Source organism: Octopus bimaculoides, chromosome 6 (genome assembly GCF_046866305.1).
Source record: "Octopus bimaculoides isolate indiv1 chromosome 6, ASM4686630v1, whole genome shotgun sequence".
NCBI lineage: Eukaryota > Metazoa > Mollusca > Cephalopoda > Octopoda > Octopodidae > Octopus > Octopus bimaculoides.
The window spans coordinates 114,939,911-114,959,040 of record NC_142933.1 but is presented as its reverse complement, the minus strand read 5'-3'; the positions used below and the strand labels follow the sequence as shown (position 1 = coordinate 114,959,040).

At 35.1% G+C, this 19,130-nt stretch overlaps 3 protein-coding genes across 7 annotated transcripts in view; 2 read left to right on the top strand and 1 right to left on the bottom strand.

Annotated features, from left to right (window-relative positions):
• LOC106879728 (uncharacterized) overlaps positions 1-9,459 on the top strand; it is a 44,521-nt gene extending 35,062 nt beyond the window's left edge. For all 5 annotated transcript variants that reach the window (XM_089354456.1, XM_089354458.1, XM_089354457.1 and 2 more), the window contains exons 10-12: positions 3,464-3,546; positions 6,235-6,400; positions 7,014-9,459. In XM_089354456.1, the coding sequence (XP_089210582.1) occupies positions 3,464-3,546; positions 6,235-6,400; positions 7,014-7,129 (365 nt within the window). In that variant the 3' untranslated portion in view covers positions 7,130-9,459. The remainder of the gene's footprint in view (positions 1-3,463; positions 3,547-6,234; positions 6,401-7,013) is intronic.
• A 4,140-nt stretch (positions 9,460-13,599) lies between these two features.
• On the bottom strand, positions 13,600-16,000 carry LOC106874337 (protein PET117 homolog, mitochondrial-like). Its single transcript, XM_052968584.2, has 2 exons — positions 15,839-16,000; positions 13,600-13,907 (listed from the first exon to the last, which is right to left on the bottom strand). Exons 1-2 carry the CDS (start codon positions 15,998-16,000, stop codon positions 13,779-13,781), a joined length of 291 nt encoding a protein of 96 aa, XP_052824544.2. The 3' UTR covers positions 13,600-13,778.
• A 631-nt stretch (positions 16,001-16,631) lies between these two features.
• LOC106874336 (short-chain specific acyl-CoA dehydrogenase, mitochondrial) overlaps positions 16,632-19,130 on the top strand; it is a 29,746-nt gene continuing 27,247 nt past the window's right edge. The window contains exon 1 of the mRNA XM_014922038.3: positions 16,632-16,779. Within this exon, the coding sequence (XP_014777524.1) occupies positions 16,734-16,779 (46 nt within the window). The 5' untranslated portion in view covers positions 16,632-16,733. The remainder of the gene's footprint in view (positions 16,780-19,130) is intronic.

Sequence of the window (19,130 nt, the reverse complement as noted above, 5' to 3'; positions counted from 1 at the left end):
ACTACACTGGTGGTGGTTTGTGTAATATGACTTAATAAAAATTTTTATATATGTACAGGTATGGCTGTGTAATAAGAAGTTTGTTTCCCAACCACATGGTCCCAATTTCAGTCCCACTGTGTGGCACCTTGAGCAAGAGTCTTCTATTATAGCTCCAGGCTAGACAGAAACTGAAAGAAACCTGTTGTGTGTGTGCATGTGTGTACACATACATTCACACATATATGTGTATCACAAAATAACACACATACCTAGCACACATCCTTACGCTTTCACACACATACACACGCACACACACATAAACACACACATACACATACACACATGCACACACACCTCTCACAAACACACACATACACACACATACACGTACACACATACACATATACACACATGCACACACACCTCTCACATACACAATACTCACTCACATACACAACACACACTCACATAAACACACATACAACTACACACACAAGTGGCATAAATGACACATGCACGCACGTACGTAAGCAAGCACATGCACACACACACACACAGGAACGCACATATCCACAACATACACACACACACGCACGAAAACATACGCAATATACACATACACGCACGCACAAAAAATATACACGCGCGCGCACGCACACACACAGACACACATAAACACACACGCACTCGTACCTAACACTCACAATCCCACACACATCACAATCCCACACACACACGCACACACCCACATACACATATACACGCACACACACGTACACAGCAACGCACATATACACAACATACACATACACACAAACACACACGCACGCACAAAAACATACACATACACATACGCGCACGTACAAAATACACACACACACACACACACGCACCCAACACCTACAACCCCACACAAACACACACACGAACACACACATACTCAAAAACTGCGTGCTGACCTTCCACTAACCATTGTCCATAAGCACCCACTAACTATTCCTGCTACTAATTCCTTCCACTACGTCACACACACACACACACACACAAACACACATACACACTAACAGATAAACCACCAAACCATGCACACACACACACACACACACACATACATACGCACACACACATTCTGTTATTACACACACACTCGCAGACTCTCGCGCACGCACAGATATTCACCTCCCTTTTTCACTCTCCTGTCTTAGAAAGAACTTTTCCTCCACCACCTTCTCTTCCGGTCCTTTCACAATGTAACCTCGTGGGCATCGGTGCCATTTTTCTCTTCCTCCGTTTTTCCAATCTTCGAACTTTCCGTCTTTCCGACGAAGGGCTCCGCCCGAAACGTCATACTCTCTCTCTTTCCTTTCCCGAGCGTCCAATAACACTATCCGTATCACGTCCTCACTTTGTTGTTTTTTTGTTATTGTTTTTTGTGTTTTTTTGAACTTATATATATATATATATATATATATATATATATATATACATACATACATATATATATATACATATATATATATATATATACACACACAAACACACACACACACACATATGTATATAGTCATAAATGACAGAGAAGTATTTAGATGCATCTTTATTTAATGATAAAAAATCCAAATATCATGATATCCAAATATGCATTCTTATAGTTAGTAGTGGTCATGTGATTGAAGTTTAAGCCTGATCGCACCATTTTTCTTTCTGGCTTTACAGTGTAAGCTTGACACCAAAGAAGAACAAGTGCAGTGATCTAATTTCTCTGGTTAGAAAGTGTGTCAGGTGCTGAAATGAATCAGAAGATTTTAGCACAATACAGGGACAGTGCACTACTGTGTAGAAGTGTGTATAAGTGGATTGAAAAGTTTAAAAGTCGCCAGACAACCTGTCAACCTTCACCACTGACGAGAAGATTCAGCAAGCTCAAGAGATGGTAATGGTGAGCTGCTACAGCATTACCATTTCTCGAATCACTGCTTTTTATTCTTCTTTGGTGCACATTGCTAGTGGAGTGGCTATGTTTACTCTGTAAAGCCAGAAAGAAAAATGGCATGATCAGGCTCAAACTTCAATCAAGTAACCATAATAATACCAAGTATAGGCACGCTTGTGCAGAGGGTAGTGTGATAATAATAATAAAGATATGTTATGGTGAAAGTGCAGATAATTTTTGACTTCCTCTTGCTAACACATACATACATACGTACGTATGTATGTATGTGTTAGTACGTGCATGTTTGAGTCTCCTTGTTTTGACATAGTGTGATAGTTGTACAATGATTGTCATTGTCATACAAGCAGTGTCGTTCACTGTGAAAATATGTCTGGTCATGAGGAAATATTACTTTGCATGAAAACCGGTGAGAAAATTTGCCTCAGTAAACTCCACCAGACCCATGCAAGCATGGAAAAGTGGATTTGAAAATGAAGATGATGATGATGGTTGTGGTGAAGATGATTTAAGTGCGCTGGATACACCCCTGGCAGAGACCTTGGATTATGGTCTCATTTGGCTTGCCGGGTCTTCTCACACACAGCATATTTCCAAAGGTCTCGGTCATAAGTCATTGACTCGGTGAGGCCTAATATTCGAAGGTCGTGCTTCACCACCCCATCCTAGGTCTTCCTGGGTCTACCTCTTCCACAGGTTCCCTCAACCGCTAGGGTATGGCACTTTTTCACACAGCTATCCTCATCCATTCTTACCACATGACCATACCAGCACAATTGTCTCTCTTGCACACCACAATTAATGCTTCTTAGGTTCAACTTTTCTCTCAAGGTACTTACACTCTGTCAAGTATGCACACTGACATTGCACATCCATCGGAGCATACTGGCTTCCTTTCTTGCAAGCTTACGCATGTCCTCAGCAGTTATGGCCCATGTTTCACTGCCATGTAGCATGGCTGTTAGTACACATGCGTCATACAGTCTGCCTTTTACTCTGAGCGAAAGTCCCTTTGTCGCCAGCAGGGGTAAGAGCTCTCTGAACTTTGCCCAGGCTATTCTTATTCTAGCAGCTACACTTTCAGTGCACCCTCCCCCACAACTAACTTGGTCACCTAGATAACAGAAGCTATCAACTATGTCTAGTTTTTCTCCCTGGAATGTGGCAGAAGTTGTTTTCTGCACATTTGAGCTGGTAAGGCCATCTCCTTATCTGTCTGTCTGTCAGTGTCTCTGTCTGTCTACCTCTCTCTCTCTCTCTCTCTTACTCTCTTTCCCAGTTTCTTCTTCCTTTCTTATTTAATTAAGTGTACACTTTTAAATTTTTCAAAAATAGCTTTAAAATCCTTTATATATATATATATATATATATATATAATGAAATTTCTTATTTGAATTTATAACTTAAATTTTATTTTAACGATGACATTAATGACATTGTATTCCTTGACTAGTCTGAAAGACAACAAAAAAGATAAGTTATATAAAATTAATCCATTTATATATCCATTGCTGTTACTTTAAACTATAGGTGATCTTGCACATTATGATGAAGATGGGCATTTTTACATCACAGATCGGTTGAAGGAGCTCATCAAATATAAAGGCTTTCAGGTAACTACATTATTCTTGTTATTAAAGACATGGACATAGTTGTGTGGTTAAGAAGTGTTCTTCAGAACAGTGTGTTTTAGCATGTGTTTCCACTGAGTGGCATTATCAATAGATGTTTGCTACTATGGTCTTGGGCTGATGACTACTGTGTGAGAAGAATTGGCAAACAGAAACTGTAAGAAGCCTGTTGCATGAGCATGCATGCATGTGTGTGTGACTGTCGAATTGAGACACATTTGTCCTCTTCTTTAGTTTTTTTGTTTTTGTGTATCTTCATCTATTCTATCTGTAGAGAGCATAGGCTCAAAACGTTAATGGCTTCTAATTTTCCTGATTGCCAACCTCATATACCCTGTTTGTTTTTCGCACATTTTTTTTTTGTCTTTTTGTACGTTATATATCTATATATATATAGTCGTATATATTGGAGCAATATCGAGAATAACCGGTCTAAATTGCAAGGATAATCTGGATCTCGACCGAAGAGAGAAAACTCCGAATGACCTGTCCGTGTCCTCTTTGTATCGTCTTTCTGGGATGTTTTGTCCCTTTCTTGTATCACCTAACTGTCTGGATATTTTGCGTCCTTGTCCCATTCTGTATTATTTATACATATATATATATATATATATATATATATATATATATATATATATATATCGGTGTACGTACAACTTGTCTCTTACATATATACATATAGATATACATATAGACATATATATATCTATATATATAAAAATGAGAATGTATGTCTGTCTGTCTGTCTGTCTGTGTGAATCCCTAAAACTCGAGAACTACGCAACCAATTTCATTCAAATTTTACACATGCCTTACTTAGGGTTCCAGTTGTGTTTTAGTCAAAAAAATTTTTTAACTTCTTGCAGAGTTCGAGCCCACAGCAACATAATATCTCCTCCACTATTTAAGTATTACGTGTCAAAAGTGAAACAAAAACACTCATGTCAAATACTTTCACTTTAAAAATGAAACTATTCCACTAACTGAAACAATCACATTTCGATACTGTAATGACAGATACTTTCACAGAGAGAGAGAGAGAGAGAGAGAGAGGGAGAGATGTATATGTATACATATAGATGTATATGTACACGTTATTCCACTAACTGAAACAATCACATTTCGATACTGTAATGACAGATACTTTCAGAGAGAGAGAAAGAGAGAAAGAGAGATGTATATTTGTATACATATACATGTATATGCATATATATATATATAGATATAGATATAGATCTATATGCATACATGTATATGTATACACATGTGTAGATGTATATATATATATATAGATGTACATGTAATATGTACACATATATACATATATATATACATGCATACAGATATCTATACATATATACACCCATCACACACAAACACATGCACACAAACACACACATTAGTCATTTGTTTTCTTATCCAAAACTACGTCAAAAATACTGAACGGATCTTTATGAAATTTGGAAATTATATTCTATGTATAACGGCCATAACTCCCATGAAAATTCATATATTTTTGATGTTGATGAAATTTTAACCCGAACATAACAGATGGGCATTATTTGTAATTCAACGGTACAACAGTGTAAGACTACCCTTTCAGATATACTTTCATTGTGATTTCTGCAAATGTGGTGCATAAATTGTCAAGTAAATGAGACACATCTTTGCCTCCACTGATTCACTTGCAAAGTGTTGAGTAAAATTATTTCGTTGCAGACCTCCTTGGGTCTTTTTATTATCACTACGACACACATAGTCCCCAGTTGGTAACATTCATTTCAAGGCCCTCCTAGATGAGAGACTGGCATTCCACTTAATGTCTATGTTCCATGCTGGCATGGATTGGAGAGTCATTAATGTAGAAATATGGTATCGTAGCTACTAACAGTTGAGGGTTGCGTAGTCTAGACGGCGTTTCTAGATTTCATTATTTTCTTTAACCCGGGCAAAGCCGGGTATTTCTGCTAGTATGTGTATATATATATATATATATATATATATATATATATATATATATATATAGAGAGAGAGAGAGAGAGAGAGAGAGAGATGCATACATACATATATATATATATATATATATTTATATAGACATACATACATATATATACATATGTATATATATATATGCCATGCGCACACACACACACATACACACAATATATATACATATGTATGTGTAGTGCATTTGTATGCTGATCAAAAATAAACTCACAATCTATATAAATGGTATCTTTGTTTATAATCTACTGTGAAAACATGACCAGCCATTGAGCTGTTTGTTTTTCAAAGGGACCACAGGAAATATTACTTTGTATGAAGACAGGTGAGGGCTGATGACAGAAAGAGCATCCAGTCACAGAAAATCTAACTCAACAAAGTTTCATCTGACCTATGAAAGTATAGGGAAGTGGAGATTATGAGAATGTCAAAGGTGGTTGCAGCAGCAGTGGCAAGGAGGAGGAGAAGGATATTTCAAGAATTTCTTTCCAAGTTTTCTTCAAGTTTTACCATTTATTCTAAAATTACAATCATAATTAATGGATTTTGTTCTAATTTACTCTAATGTTCTTTTTACATTTCCATGTATTTTTGAGATAAGTTAGGCTTTTTTTTTTAAATAAACATAAATTTAAATACTCCTATTTAATTTCTTTATTCTTCTAGGTGCCTCCAGCTGAATTAGAAGCTCTATTAATTACACACCCTGATATTACAGACTGTGCTGTGATAGGTATCCCAGATGAGCAAGCTGGAGAATTACCTCGAGCTTATGTTGTCAGTAACAAAAAAAGCACCATACATGAGGAAGATGTTTTGAATTTCGTTAAAGGTTTGCATTTTGGTTACATTTTATAATTTATGTTTGGTGTCATTAAGCAAATGGAAAATAAGGAGTTAAAATTAGAGGAGATATTTAATGATTTAGAAAATACTGAAATCATGATGAGAATCTACTCCACTTCATCTTCAAGGCATGCATAAATTTCTCCAATCCACTTTTTCACTTACAAAAACTGGATGCAGGCAGAACTGTGTAGTTTACAGTTATGTGGCTTGTGGGCCAATCCCATTGTGCAGCATCTTGAATAATTGTTTTCTACCATAGCTTCAAGTTTACAAAATCCATTAAAAGAACCATTTCATTTCTGGTACTAGTTTTAATACATTGCCTTATTTAATATCAGTGGCTTACTATTCATGTCTCTTCTACCACTATTATTTAAATAGTGGAACCTGGTGCTGCTCCCCAGTTTGGCATGTAAAAAGCACTCACTACACTCTTGTAGCCATTGTGAGTTTAAATTGCCCCATGGTATTGAAAAACAAAAGGAAACCAATCTAGATTTCTTATTTTTGATGATAAACTTTAGACAAAAATGTCAGTAGTATCTTAATAATGTCTTTTTCTCTTTTCTCTTTTTTTTTTCTTTCTTTATATTTAGCTAATGTTGCTCCATACAAGCAGCTCCGAGGAGGCGTGGAATTTGTACCTGAAATTCCAAAATCAGCAGCTGGGAAAATACTACGTAGAATTTTGAGAGATTCTTATAAAAAATAAGCTTAATGACTGATGGTAAAATGTGGAAAATAACCGACACCTTATATTTTTCTTGATTAATTATAATGAGATGCCTTCAAAAATCATCTCTATCTTATTATTCAAATTATAATTCAATTACATATTTCAGAAGACTGAAACAAAAACAAGAAATATATACACGTGTGCTAGAACACACACAAAAGAATTTCATTTACTAAATTCTTTTTACCATTCTAACTAATTCTTAGGTTTTAATCTTTGATCTCTTTTTTTCAAAAAATATCTTTCAACATAATTTTTGAAATAGCTTTAATCAACTTGATTTCAATTTTTTTATATAACAAAAAACTGTGTATATTTGATTATACTTTTAGAATGATAGCTACATGTTTAGTAATAAACCACAATGTCAAGTTAAATATTAAGCATTCCAGTGACTCCATCAGAATTCTTTCAAACATTCGTTTTTGAATTAAGGTTGAAAGATGTCTGCATATTGTCACTTTATATTTTATTACACAGACAGAACAGTAACATTATTAGAAATATTTATGTGATACCCATTTCCTTACAGTGGCCAATTCATATGAACATCATTCCAACATATTTTTAAAATATGTTTTATTTGTTTACACAAAGCTCAAGTATTGCATGACTACATTTCAAAAGTAATTATTATTCACTGATAACAATCCTTACTTTTAGTTTCCCTGTGGAAGATGACCTCAGCAGTATTCATTTCAATGCTTTTGTAGTTGGGGTTATTTTCAATGAAACGGGGCTTTCTGATAAGTCACTTTCACTAAGGACCATTTAAAAGACTGCATAAAGCTAGATTTGATTTATAAACTGGTAGATTTCAAATTTCTCTTGAATAAAAATGTCACTATGATATGGCAAATTATTACTAAAAAACGGTAGTATAGTTGTAATCTTAAAACGCCAAATTAGTTGAAAAACAGCTGTTTAAATTCAAGATAATATTCTGCTTTTCTCCATTGAAACAATTATTTTATTATAAATCTTATTCTATCAATGGTCGTGAATCATTTATACTGTTTTGTTTACTCAAAGCAAATTAAATTTTTTTTAATATAAATTTATACTCCGTTGCTTTTAAAAATATTGCTAAAAATGTTTGCTAATGAAATATGTCTTAATTTTTACTAACAAATTACATAATTAGAAAACTTTTATGTGTGTTATTATTAATCAATTTTTTAAGGTGGTGAGCTGGTAAGATTGTTAGCACACCAGATGCAATGCTTAGTGATATTTCATCCGTCTTTACATTCTGAGTTCAAATTCTGCTGTGTCCAACTTTGCCTTCCATCCTTTCAGGATCGATAAAATAAGTACCAGTTGAACACTGGGGTTCATGTTCCAACCCCTCAAAATTTCAGATCCTTTTAAGGCCAATAAAATAAAGTATGAGTCAAGTGCTGGGTTGATGAAATCAACTTAAATTACTGGCTTTGTGTCAAAATTTGAACGATTGGGTGGGGGTGGGGAGATGGTGTTTTCAGGATTATAAAAACATTTCTAAATTTCATTTTGCTAAATTATTCAACAGTAGAATTGCAAAATTTGCAGAATAACAACCAACAAGCCTTACTGTATTTAGGTCCTACCTTTAAAATCTAAGGTCAAATCCCTCCAATGTCAACTTTGTCTTTCATTCTTCTAAGGTCAATAAAATAAGTATCAGTCGAGTATCTAATCAACTATATACATCTCTTTGTGTATATGCCAGGAATCTGTAATTTTCCCATTCAAGATTTTTTATTGCTTTTGTATTGTAATAACGATAGTCTCTCAAGCCTCAGAAAGACAGTTCTGCAATTTCTTGCCTGAACAACCTGCACACATGACTTGTTTATAGTGATTAAATATTTGTGCTGTACTCACTCCATCAAATTAACATTGCTTGTACAATTCCACAGTGTACCACATGTCAGATATCAAGATGATCGCTTTTGTATTATAACTGCCTTAATGTGTGTTAGAATTGGGGCTTAAATAGACTGGACTAACTTTTAGTCGTACATTTTTATATAGATGCAATATTTTTACCAACTATTTATAATGGGTTTAAATAAGAGTCCAATTTTCATAATTCATTACATCCACGATTCTGCATTCAGAAAACCTCATACAGAGATAATTTACAAGAATGTAGTACAGTAACATAACATTTTGAATTGTTTACATATCTGAAGATAAGTGTTCTTTTGAAACGAGCTCTGTATTACATACTCTTGTAGCCTGTAGGCATGCCTAGAACTCAGTACTTTTTTTTGTTCATAATTGTAAAGAAAGAATAAATGGGTTTATACAAAAAAGAAAAACGTCTCTTTAATTTTTTAAAAATCTGTTTTGTTGTTTCCTTCTGATGTATAATAGTTTACTTTTAGCACTTTAGAACACCAAACTGCCTGAGTCAATATGGGAGACTCCACTTGGTGGGCCAACCTGCTAGAAATAGCAAATAATTCTTCCTCAAATCACGCCTGATCAATAACACTGAGTAGTGTCATAGGTATATGATGAAAGTGCAAGGAATATTAATGCAGTGTATGGGGATCAGACAATAAGTGTAAGCCAGCATCAATAGTAGTTCCAGAAATTCCAAGCCAGAAACTACATCCTAGAAAACAAGCCTTGTCCTAGAAGATCTGCAGAGTTCAACAAGGACATCCTGCAAACCCTGGTGGAACAAAATCCCATCATAACTGTTGAGGAACTAGCTGAGAAGCTTGGATTTGGTCATCGACACCTGTGTGCCATCAGCAAATTGGGTCAATGGGCTCCTCACAAACTTTCTGGGTTTAATCATGCACCGAGAGTGAATGTGGGCTCTTCTTTGCTGTGATGTCTCACGAATGAACCCTCTTGTGATCGAATAGTGACTGGTGACAAGAAATGGGTTCTCTATAAAAATATAAAGTGCCAAAGATAGTGGGTAGGGAAAGGAGAAACTCCAGCACCCCAGGCTCGAGAAGGTCTTCAGCCATATAAGGTATTGTTGTTCGTTAGGTGGGATATGAAAGGTTTAGTCCACTTTGAACTGTTAAACCCAAACTAAATGATAACAAAAGAGATCTGCAAACAGCTTGACAAGCATCTTCGGTTTCAAGACGAAAGATGTTCTTCCATCATGATAATAATTGGCCAAATACAGCAAGGATGACATTCCAAAGGCTGGAGCAGTTTGAATGGGAAACGATGCCCCACCCACCATATTCGCTGGACATTGCCCCATCTGATTATCATTTAGTCTGCAGTTTTCAAAATCATTTGGATGGAAAAATATGAATTCTGTAGACAAAGTCAGAACAGTACTGGAAGAATATTTTTCATCACAGACAAGTGAATTCTAGAAGAGGGGACTTATAAGTCTACCAGATAGATGGAAGAACATTGTAAAAAATAAAGGAGAGTATACTTTAGATTAAAAAAAAAACTTTGTTTATCTTAATTTTGAAAATGAAAGAAGTATAAAAAAATGCATTCTTTATGGGATGACCCAATATATATATAAGCCCTTACTCCAGCTGAAATTGAACACAACTTTGGTTTTCAGTTGGGTTAATAAGGAGGAGGGCCAAAGGGATGTCTATGTCTGCTCATGGCTATACAAACACCTAAAACAACGAAAGTTTGTTATATGTTACCAAATCAAACACATTTCCAAGTGATGGTTACAGTTTGTGAAGAATTATAAAAGTTGCTACAAAAACAAGGCCTTACTGATAAACTCTCATGGTGATGCCACATCCATAACACAGCTAAAAAATGTATTCCAAAGAATACCTTTGCTTTTCTGAGCCTGAAAATAAGTGTCCCAAACTATAATGCTCGGGTGATATCTAGAATGGTATACTACTTCGACTTCTGTTAATTACACAAACATCCTAGACTTCATCTAAAAGAAAGTACTTACTCATCAGCACACTCCCACATCTTGCTTTCCTTACAACAGCTGACTACTTGCATACCAGCCCCAGCTACAGATTAACCACTGTACTCGATCCCTCCTCCCTGAAAGTTGAAACCTCTCAAATTCCCTGTCCACCTATCTGGACATAAGCCATATCAATGTCACCAATCTCACAAAGCTTTAGTGAGTAAAGCCCAACCCTCCTCACTAAAATCATTAAATTTGGTTTTTTTGATACGTCCGACACCTCATCTTATGATGTTTATGAAGAATATGAGAAACTGAAATATGGATTCAATTCAGAAGAAACCAGTTATATGAACAGTTTCTGTTTTTAACCATAAGGTATGAATGTCAATAGCATCATCAGTTTTACATCTATTTTCCATGGTGGCATGGGTTAGATGTTTGACTAGGACCTAATATTTTATTCTATGATTTCTATGGTTGGAAGCTCTTCTTAATGCCAACCACTTTACAGCATAGTGGGTGCTTTTTTTTCATTCTACCAACACTAGTAAGATTGCCTTGTAACTTGCAAAACTAAAGAACCCCATTAACCAAGAAGGAGAATAATAGTAGTTGCTTTGTCTGAAGCATTGAGATTTTAAGATATCATTCGAGGAATAGGAACAGGTTTATTGGGGAGGGGGGGGGGATTCGTGACGACTATTCCTGGATTGGAGTAGTTGGAGTGGTACTAGTAGTTAAGAAGCTTGCTTTGTAATTATTTTGGTTCTGGGTTCAATACCACTTTACAGTACATTGAGTAAATGCTTTTACCATGGCTGTAGGTTAGCCAATACTTTCTGAATGGAGTATAGAAGATGGAAACTGTGTAAAAGCCTACCATGTATTTTGCGTGTGTGTGTGTGTGTGTGTGTATCTCATTTACTGATAATATATTAGTGATATATAATGAAAAAAAAATGAAGAAAGTGGTGCTCTTAAAATTATGATCTTTGCAATATTTCTTCAGCACCAAATTAAAGATACTTCCTTGTCCTTCTCACCATCAAAACTATTAGGAACCAGTGTCTGGCCCATTAGAAAACCTATAAGCAATGGCATTGTAATTCATCAACTGAGATTTTTAAAAATGGCAATTTCCAATTTATCTCAGGCACTACATTGTATTTTGGAGTAAAATGAATCATTCAACTAACTCAAATTATATTTTTTAAAATATGTATACTAATATTAAGATAAAGGGATTGGGATAAAAGCTTGTAAAAGAAACATCCTAAAAATAAAATTAAAAAAATATACAGATTATATGCCTTTGTCAATTAAATTCAAAGATAAGAATTAGGGTATCTGTGACAAAAAAAAAATTAAAACAATGGTATGCAATATTTCATTTCATTAAAGCATTATTTATAAGCAAATCTTATAGATGGTTGTGTTTTTTTATAGCCCAACCATATTTATCTGTGTACCCCTCTCTCTCAATATATATATGCGTGGTCTGATCAATAACTATCCAAACTGTTGCCATAGTAACGAAGCTAAAGCATGCAGAGTAAAGCCGCTTGGTACAGATCGACCTTAAACTCTGTTGTGCATGTGCACTAAGTTTTAACATTGTAGCTCACTTCTGCTGTTTACAGCAGTACTTGGAAGAAAGGTGTGTAGCATGTGATTGTCACATTGACAATGACAGAGAAAGTTAAGTAGAGAACCTGCACCAAATTTTGCCAAAAGCTTGCCAATACCTGCTCAGAGGCCTATGCAAAGTTTTCAAAAAGTTTCCATTGTACTTGACACAATCAAGATCTTGTACAACTGAAACCCATGAGTCTTTTTGGTCAGCTGAAAGCAGTTTTACCACAAACTTGGCAGACATGCATCTCATACCCAAATCTTCAGTGATAATGGACTGAACTGAACCATAACTAATCTGCACATCCTCTGATAATTCACGGATCGTGATTCGATGATTTTCCCCTCACAGCTGCATGCACATCTGCAATGTTTTTCTCAGTTCTGCTGGTTGTGGTTCTCTCAAAACGTTTGTCAATATTGACATTTTTCCAGCCATCTTAGAAACATCTGAACCACTCGTACACTTGTGCGCAGCTCATACACTCCTCTCCATACACTTTCTGAAACTTTACGTAGGTCACTGAGCAGGTATTGCCATGACAACTTTCTCTGTCGTGGTCAATGCAACAATCACATGCTACACACCTTTCTTCCAAGCACTGCTGTAAACCACAGAAATGAGCTAGAATGTTAAAACTTAGTGCACATGCACAGCAGAGTTCAAGGTCAATCTTTGCCAAGCAGCTTTACTCTGCATGCTTTAGCTTTGTTACTATGGCAACAGTCCAGATTGATCAGACCTTGTATATATATATGTCTGTATGTATATGTATCACATTCTTCTGAAGATCGGAAAAAAATCAGAATAACAATTGATAAAGATTTCAGCTTAATTCCACCAGGCTATCTTGCTCCTTTTTTGACACCTCATAAGAAGCATTTTGTAGTTGCCCAGTAACCCATAAAAGGTAACTGGAAAAGAAGTAAATATATGACAACAGGATCAGTAGTATGGCAAACAAAATGCCTTGTGATATTTAGTTACATCCTTATTCAGTCTGAGTTCAATATTTCCAAGATCAATAGGTACATACTAATTTGATTTAACTCACTCCTCTGTCAAGATTTGTGACCTGTTAAAATTACATAATTACTTAATCCAAATGTAAATGTTTAATTTATTCAGCTCTCTGCATTTTTAGCCTCTCGTTCATAGGCTCTTTTCAGTTCTGCCTGTGTTTGCAACATTTTCAGATTTTGAATTTTCTTCTGTTCCTTATTCATATCATTCAAAATGCCAGCCTTCATTTTCTGAAACCAGAATACAAGAAAAAAAATTACATAGTTAAAATTTGACAATTATCAAATTGTTTCTTGAGTTAAAAAATACTAAAACGTATCTTTGTAACAAAACATCACATTAATAATCTCCCAATTACCCATTTTAAATCTTGTTAGCTGTTTTCCAATATGAATTACATGTTACATCCTGAAATAGATTTGAAGCTTTTGATAGTAGCCTGCCTCTATTTTGTAATGCAAATTATCTACTTTAATGTGTGTCTGTTTAATTTGAAACTTAGCATCATAGAACCTCTTGTAGAGACATATTCCAAACAATATTTAATATGATAACAATTATTTTACTAAATCCTTTTAAGTTGTCGATTTTCCAAAATTAATTGAAACAGGTAGACAATGTATTGCATTCAAAATGTGATTGCAAAAGAGTTAAGGTTTCAGAACATAGCTAACAGCTTAGAGTGTTCTTAATATAACTGTTTAACATAAGTCTACTCTTGGAAATCAGCATACACTTAATACAGCTTTAGAAGAATGGTTTCATGGCCTTGTCCTTTTATTCTTTAGCATTCTCATCAAGTTAAATTGCTGTGACTCTATGATATATAGCATAGTAGTAGTGATCAGTAGCAGAAAGATGAACCTCACAAAAAAAAAAAAAATTACAATTACTGCCAATTCCAGGATTATTAATTTGTGCAGAATCTGTTTCTTCAGCCTCAGATTATGCTTATGAATGTTATTCCTCATACCTTGAGTAGAGGTTGGATACAGACGAACATTCTAGTTGTAGGCCTCTCGTGTTTTTCACAAAAATTTGCTCTAGTTACATTAGTGGGAGAATATCCCAAATGATACCAATTGGAACACTGCCCTTCTGCATTCCAACTAAAGGATAACCCTAAGTGTTCAACTTTTGCTGCACAGGCTCAAGTGTCAATATGTACAGAAAAGGTAGACTAGGATAGCATTCAAACCAAGTACATAATGCTATACATTGCAGAAATTCATTGTCAACAATTAGACCCAAATTGAGCCATCTCATAGATGTTTGCCAATTACAGTCAATGAGAGAAATGCCAGTGCCTATAACTTCTCCAGGCTGCCAGGTCTCTGGTCTGAGGATAAATAACTCTTTTCTTCTCACCAGTCACAGAAGCTTTGAAAGAGCTTTGGATGCTGCCCTTTCTCCTCTTACTAAGCCATTAAGCAAAAATAATAATATTTCTGCATTCATATTTTACCAATAGTGTTTGAAAGACGTTAAATAGAAAAGAGAAGCAAAAAAGCGCTGCTTGCTTAGACGATAGAATGTCAAAGGTCTAAAGACCAGTAAGTAACAGAAATAATGGAAAGAGAGTGATTGTTATCTATAAACAATCTCGGTCAGCTCTGAATAATCCAATGACACGAGATGGGGGTAGGTGTTACGTTACTATTCAAGAAATCATTGGTTCAGTATCACAACCACTACTTGAACAGACTTGGGACCTAAACAGTAGGGAAATGATCTATCTGGGGCAATTATTTTCTTAAACGGAGTAAGTAGGGTGTGGTAGGAGTTCCCGTGTATTGTGAGCAAACAGAACCAAGTTAAATTGGAGGAAATATCTATCAGAACAACCTTAAATATCTTCCGGTCATTTCTAAGACTATAACTACAATAAGAATAATCAACATTTCTACCAAAGTAGAAACACTATATAATTTTCACAGTTTCAATAATAATAGTAATAAATAAGGGCATAACTACAGGTTACAACACTTAAATGCTCATCTATCAATTATGCTGAGAGGAATTGTAATACTGATAGAACATAATTCACGAGCACCTCCGAACATTATATTGAGTACAGTTTCAGTTTATTTTCTCCAAGGATTGGCATTATATTTAAGGAAGAGGAATGTAACGATATGGGAATATACAAAGATAATGTTACCTTTCTATCCAAAATTTGTGAAAGATGTACATAAGTAACTATTGAGGCTGTGAATATCACTGATAAGCCGATCGTAACCTTGGCTGTCGTAGACATCAGGGTTTGTAAATATGCATTAAGAGTTATACCCCTTAGGAAAAAAAATAAAGATTTCAATTTCATAGATATTTCAAGGATTCTTTCAATTGATTTATGACTTTGGCAGAAGACCACATTTTAGAATTGGGTATAGCCCATTAAATTGATCTAAATACTTGCTTGATACTTTATTTTATAGACTCCAGGCTACTGGTATGCCATACACGTTTTCCTTAAGTCTTCAGCTTTCATTGAAACCTGAGTAAATGTATGTGACAGATTGGCACAGCCACCCATCCATCCATCGATACACACACACACATGGAGAGAATAAGATAGATGGACAGTAAACAGACACTGGACTGATCATTGTAACTTATTACACATGCATTCTCACGTACATATATTCATACACACACTTAAACATACATGCATACGTCTTTAAAGGGTGTGCGTATTCTTTACCTTCGCCGGTTCTGCAAACCAGGCTGATAGAATAAGTATCAAAAGTAAGTACTGAGGTCGATTTGTTAGATTAAAATTCTTCAAAGTAGTGCTCCAGCATGACTGCAGTTCAGTGACCGAAACACATTGAAGATAAGAGATACGTATACATAGAAAGAGGGAGGAGCGTAGCGCATATACATCCATACACATATGCCCCGATGTTAAATAAAACATGTTATAAAGCGGGGTTAGAAAATAGCAGGCGTCAGTTAGTGAAAGAGCACCGATCTGTCTTCAGTTGCGATAACTGATTTGCTACGAAGTCTTCTCACCGATCACTTTTACAAGTTTTTTTACTATCTTTCTCACAATGGCAACTACCTGTCTTCTAAGATATGTCCAGAAGGCATATTCCAGTAAGCCTCATTTATCTTTCGTTTGTACATGTGTGTGTGTGTATTATGTATGTATGTGTATATATATATATATATATATATATATACATAATCATGTTTGAAAACCTTTCTGTAGAGGCATATTTGTTTACTTTCTATTTTCTCTCTCTTTTACATGTTACTTGAATTTTTAATCAAAACAACGTAATTAGTACTATTAAATCTTGGGAGAGGCATTATGCCGGTAATAAACACACGCACTCGTTCGATCCTTTATTTATTTAGAAACAGTATTAATAATGCCTCTCTCAAGGTTTAATAGTATTTCGTTCAACACACGTATTCACATCAAGAATCTTGCACACCAAATATACATACGAAAAAAGTAATTAGTGATTTACAAGCTTTATATTTCAGCGTTAAAAGTTACTGCAACTCTTCTATCTATAATGGTATCCTTTTATTGTTTTAGCGCAATATTCCTAAATAAATAAGTTTACCACTTCCTTCTAACCACTTATATATATTCTCATATGTTATTTAAAATGTTTAGCTGAGTGGCTAGGGCCTATTGATCGAGTAACTATCTCTCCAGGGGTGTGTAGATCTTCATTAATGTCGTTTAGCACTTATCTAAGATGATAGGAAATGATTTACCTGCTACTTCTAGCAGATCAAGCAACCACGTAGAGTCTGCTTCGTTGGCCCATAAATTGCTTTCATAGACCTAACGAGGTGGATGACCCCAAATATCTCTTGTTTACTCTGTACAATAATCCCTCGACTATCGCGGGTGTTACGTTCCAAAAAAAAAACCCGTGATAGATGAAAATCTGCGAAGTAGAAACAGTACTGTAAAAATTATTCTTACAATCTGTATATATTTATTTTATTATTATAATTGGAAAACAACACCACGGAGGAATCGGCGTAAGCTTAACTAATAAACTGGTGTAGGTGAACCGCGATATAGCGAGGGATTACTGTATTTCTTTCTCGCACCCAATCAAAGTTTCTTGATATTTTGATTATAAACACCATTCAAGGTCTTAGTTCACAAAGTAATACGTGTAAACCAAGGAATGTAGCTTTTTTTTTTATTTTCATTTGTCATAGGGTCGTATGTTCAGTGAAGTTGATTCAATTTAATCAGTCAAATTAAAGCTATACCATCAAGTTCATCGAATAGTTATATAACACTTTATTTTTTCTTTGTTTCGCGGAATGGTGCTGGTTAAGAACGTGTATACACACTACCCATTTTCGGTGGATTTTTTTTTTTTTCAAAAATTTTTTCGGATTTCTATGTTTTCGATATAGAATACGATTTTGCCCAAAAACCACGTTTTCAAAATTTTAATTTCCCCCACCCCAATTTATTAATTGCTTCTGTGATGCCCAATACTCAAAAGGTGCTTTTTATGTGCCACCAGCACAGGTGCCAGTTACATGACACCACCATCAGCTTTGACAACGATTTCAATTGGCTTGACAGGTCTTCTCAAGCAAGGCATATCACAAAAGGTCTCAGTCACTGGTCATTGCCTCTGTGAGGCCCAACGTTTGAGTATATGCATATATATGTGATAATTTCTGTCTGTCTGTTATCCTCTTGCTGCCCAAACCTGGGAACCAATCTTTACTAAACTTTGTATACATGTTGAACTAACATCCAGTTCAATTATAGGCTAATTGGATTTCAATAAAAAATCCATATTTGATTGACTAGAGGGGTTGGGCTATTACATGATAAAATGAGAGGGGTGCAAAAATTTTGGATTCAGGGATATGTGACATAATGAGGATGGCTGATATCAGAAGGGAAGGAGATAGGATGAGATAGACGCACAAGGAATGTGAGAGACAGAGAGAACGATACACAGGGATGTCTTCCATATATATAAAAGACAGTTTGTGTGTGTGTGTGTGCATGTGCTTGTCTTCCTTATGCATTCGAAAACCCAGTTGCTAATTTTGATGTATGGGGTATCAAAAGATTCAGTAATTTTATGACTACCAAATAAACTTTATTTTCATTTACTTATTTGCATTACAAAGATTTTACATTATAACCTTTTCTATAAGTCAACTATTGTAAACATTTTATACCACAATGACGTCACATTTTCTATATGAGTGTGTACTTTAAAAGACATCCATTTCTCTATATGTTATGACAAAATACAGTCACTCTCTCTCTCTCTCTCTCTCTCTCTCTCTCTCTCTCTCTCTCTCTCTCTCTCTCTCACACACACACACATATACAAAAAAGATGTATGCATATGTATTTATGTATGTGTATATAAAAGAAGTGTGTGTGAGACAGAGAGACTGAATGAGTGCCACTTACACATACATGACAACACACACCT